Raw genomic sequence first — 1,653 nt, 5'->3', positions numbered from 1 at the left:
TCACTCTGGCTCCTTGGCTCAGGGACCTGCCTCTGCCCCTAACTACACTGCCCTCATGCAGGGGCAGCCCCAGGACCAAGATCACACATGTCCCCCTCGCTGTCCCCCCATGCCTGTCTCCCCCCACATGTCTGCATTCCCTACCAGTGGGCAGACCCCTACTCACAGCAGACCCCCAGGGCGATGGTGGTGGCCAGCAGGGCCAGGCAGGCTGCCAACAGGACCAGGAGCAGGGGACGCGCGCTCCACCGATGCTCTGCAAGAAACAAGGGGCCGTGGGACCAGCCCCAGCACCCACAGGCCGCCACACCTCTGGCCTTGAGCACAGGTGGGGCGGCCAAGCATGGCCGATGTGGGGCACAGCCCTGCCATTGGCTCCGGCAGCCATGGCCCTCACCTCCCAGTACAGACAGGCCTGGTGGGGGATGACCAGACATGCGGGGGCCCAAAAGCATATGGGAAGCTGTGCTGGTTCAGCCCAGGCCTGGGACACCTCCCGCAGCTCTGCCAGTGATCGCCTCTGCAAGGGCAGGAAGGGGCTGGGGGGTAATAAGATCCCACCCCCCCAACACCTGCCCCAGCCCTTCCTGCCCCCACTGCATCCTCGGGCTGAGCCTGAGCACAGGGGCAAGACCCTGCAGGCTGGTCTCAGCAGGAGAATTGGCACAGCCCAGTCCTTAGCCCCAGCCTGGGCTGCAGAGAAGGTGGCAGCATCACACATAGGAAGCTGCTGTCAGTGAACCAGTGCATGAGCGTGTCTGAACAGGCGAGTGTGCACGGTGCCTCTGGCCCTGCCTGTGCTGAGACCCACACACCTCTCTGCAGCCAGCACCCAGCACCTCTGAGGGCGGCAAAGGAAACCCTGATGCCTGCAGCACCTGGGGAGGGGGAAGCACCTCCCTGGCCCGTGTGTGCACCAGCAAAACCCTAGAGCCTGGGGCAGCCACACACCCCTGCTCTACCCTGCAGCCAGGGAACAGCAAGCAGAGCCACCCCTCAGCCCTGGGCAGGACAGCACCTCCATTACCTGTCCCCTCTGGCATCTCATCCGAGCCAGCTGTGCACCCCTGGGAGCTCTCTCCATCCCTGTTGGGGAGCCCTGGGCAGGGCAGGGCAGGGGATGCCCTTGCACTCACCTCTGCACCGCTGGGTCCCAGGCCCGACTGGCCCCTCAGTCACCGGGCCCAGCTGAAGGGTCTCATAGATGTCCTTGGCCTCATCTGGGGCTGGTGGGGCTGCAGACACAGGGGCTGGTCAGGATGTGGGGCTGGGGCAGGGCTGGGTGGGAGAGGGATGCTGTCTCCTACCTGTCCCTTGTGCCCTGCATGTCACACTTTGTTCCGGGGGGGCATTGGAAAACCACAGCTCAGCGTACGTTATGCTCTCGCCCATCCTGAGAGTGTTGCACAGAGCAACTCTAGGGCTGCTGGAGCCAGTGCAGCACGTCCCAGCAGGAGGGAAGCATCAGCCAGAAGCAGAAGTGGCCTTGACCACAGGTAGGGGTGGCCAAGCACAGCCGGATGTGGGGGCACGGCCCTGCCATTGGCTCCAGCAGCAATGGCTGCGCCCTCCCCAGGCAGGTCCCCAGGGCCAGGGGCTGGCATCTGAGAGGACATGCGGAGTAAGCCCAGGCCTGGACCAGCAGCCTCTGGT

General features: G+C 64.9%; 1 protein-coding gene across 1 annotated transcript in view; it reads right to left on the bottom strand.

Annotated features, from left to right (window-relative positions):
* LOC112552119 (CD209 antigen-like protein E) overlaps positions 1-1,645 on the bottom strand; it is a 4,527-nt gene extending 2,882 nt beyond the window's left edge. Inside the window, 4 exon segments of the mRNA XM_025216946.1 lie at positions 167-317; positions 1,064-1,117; positions 1,120-1,235; positions 1,308-1,645. Coding sequence (XP_025072731.1) covers positions 167-317; positions 1,064-1,117; positions 1,120-1,235; positions 1,308-1,392 — 406 coding nt within the window. The 5' untranslated portion in view covers positions 1,393-1,645.
* Between the last annotated feature and the right edge of the window lie 8 nt (positions 1,646-1,653).

The sequence above is a fragment of the Alligator sinensis genome, unplaced genomic scaffold (genome assembly GCF_000455745.1).
Source record: "Alligator sinensis unplaced genomic scaffold, ASM45574v1 scaffold132_1, whole genome shotgun sequence".
In the NCBI taxonomy this organism is placed as follows: domain Eukaryota; kingdom Metazoa; phylum Chordata; order Crocodylia; family Alligatoridae; genus Alligator; species Alligator sinensis.
The sequence above is the reverse complement of the archived record's forward strand: the minus strand, read 5'-3'. Positions and strand labels throughout refer to the sequence as shown.